General features: G+C 39.2%; 1 protein-coding gene across 1 annotated transcript in view; it reads right to left on the bottom strand.

Annotated features, from left to right (window-relative positions):
• LOC107693609 (zinc finger protein 850-like) overlaps positions 1 to 2,180 on the bottom strand; it is a 34,081-nt gene that overhangs the window by 30,541 nt on the left and 1,360 nt on the right. Inside the window, exon 2 of the mRNA XM_016493061.1 lies at positions 966 to 1,733. Coding sequence (XP_016348547.1) covers positions 966 to 1,733 — 768 coding nt within the window. The remainder of the gene's footprint in view (positions 1 to 965; positions 1,734 to 2,180) is intronic.

Here is a 2,180-nt window from a genome sequence, read left to right as displayed (position 1 = left end):
ACAGCTAAAATAACGAAGGAGTGGCTTCATAACAACTCTGTGACTGTTCTTGAATGGGCCAGCCAGAGCCCTGACTTAAACCCAGTTGAGCATCTCTGGAGAGACCTAAAAATGGCTGTCCACCAACGTTTACCATCCAACCTGACAGAACTGGAGAGGATCTGCAAGGAGGAATGGCAGAGGATCCCCAAATCCAGGTGTGAAAAACTTGTTGCATCTTTCCCAAAAAGACTCATGGCTGTATTAGATCAAAAGGGTGCTTCTACTAAATACTGAGCAAAGGGTCTGAATACTTAGGATGTGCCACAATACCATGTGATATTTCAGTTTTTCTTTTTTAATACATCTGCAAAAATGTCAACGATTCTGTGTTTTTCTGTCAATATGGGGTGCTGTGTGTACATTAATGAGGAAAAAAAATTAACTTAAATGATTTTAGCAAATGGCTGCAATATAACAGAGTGAAAAATTGAAGGGGGTCTGAATACTTTCCGTACCCACTGTAAACAATGAAACATAACCCAAAACCATGTAACAGAATTAAACAAGAAATGATGTAACATTTCCGCAATATTTACAGCTGGTCTATTAGCACGGGAATAGCATTACCTGAGGTAATTTTCCTTTTTACTGAAGGTAAAAGTCACATTAATATTTACTGATATTATCCATAATGATTACTGAGATGGCACATTCAGATGGGACTAAAATCACTGAGAAGCTCTGGTTATATTTACTCTATCCCACCACTCCATGTAAAACTAATCCTGTCCAAATAGGTTTTAACAAAGAACACAATCAGGGTCTCACATTTACACAACTTTTACATTTTTATCTGTAAGTGTGATGTTTTAATTAGACTGATCACAATTTAATTGTCTTTCTTCAGAGTGAATGCGCAGATGATTGTTGAAATTGCAATTTTCCTCAGTGTGACAAGGTTTGGATTTTCTTTCCAGAGTGAGTTTGCAAATGCCGTTTTAGGTCTGTGTGATATGGGAAACTCTTTTCACACTGAACACACTTGTAAGGTTTCTCTCCAGTGTGAACTCTCATGTGAATCTTAAGGTTTCCTTTAATTGTGAAGCTCTTTCCACAATTAGGGCAGGTGAAAGGCTTCTCTCCAGTGTGAACTCTCATGTGATTCTCAAAGTTTCCTTTGTGTGAGAAACTCTTTCCACACTGCTGACATATAAAACAGTTCTCCCCGGAGTGACTCCTCATGTGAAGATCAAGGTGCGCTTTACACCTGAAACTCTTTTCACACTGATCACAAACAAACGGCTTCTCTCCAGTGTGAACTCTCATGTGGCCATTGAGGTACTTTTTCTGTTTAAAACACTTTCCACACAGTTTGCAGGTGTAAGGCTTCTCTCCAGTGTGAACTCTCATGTGAATTTTAAGATTTTCTTTTCGTGTGAAGCTCTTCCCACACATTTTGCAGGTGTAAGGCTTCTCTCCAGTGTGAACTCTCATGTGAATTTCAAGATTTTCTTTTCGCGTGAAGCTATTCCCACACATTTTGCAGGTGTAAGGCTTCTCTCCAGTGTGAACTCTCATGTGGGAATTAAGGGTATTTTTCTGTGTAAATCTCTTTCCACACTGAGAGCATATGAAAGCCTTCTCTCCAGCATGGATTTTCATGTGAATGTTAAGATTTCCTTTTAGTGAGAAACCCTTCCCACAGTGTTGGCAGGTGAAAGGGCTCTCTCCAGTATGAACTTTCATCTGGACTTCAAAGTTTCTAGTTTCTGTTTTATGAGTCTTTGAGTAACTAAAAGATTTCACCCCAACCATTAAATCATGACATTTCTCATACTGATCTTTCTCTTCCATTTTATTCAGTTCTTGACTCTCTTCTTTCAGCGCCATCAGGTCTAGGGTGAACAGAAACACCAGTTTAATGACAAAAACAACAGACATGACATCAACAGACATCAATTCCAACAAGTATGCTAGATCCTATACACAACAAACAACTGAAATAACCTGTAATCTCAGAACCTCTTCAATATTCTTAACTCTTTGCTTCTTTAGGAAATGTCCAAAATACTCTCAAGCTGAAAGTTATCAAAGCCCTTATAGTCCCTCATTAACACCTCACACGTCTGCGACACATTACGGCTCCAACAAGGTTTAGTTCCATCCTCCACATGGCGCCAACTCACACCAGAAGCGGT

The sequence above is a fragment of the Sinocyclocheilus anshuiensis genome, unplaced genomic scaffold (genome assembly GCF_001515605.1).
Source record: "Sinocyclocheilus anshuiensis isolate Anshui unplaced genomic scaffold, SAMN03320099.WGS_v1.1 scaffold1942, whole genome shotgun sequence".
NCBI classification, from domain to species: Eukaryota; Metazoa; Chordata; class Actinopteri; order Cypriniformes; family Cyprinidae; genus Sinocyclocheilus; species Sinocyclocheilus anshuiensis.
This window is presented reverse-complemented; position numbering and strand designations above follow the sequence as displayed.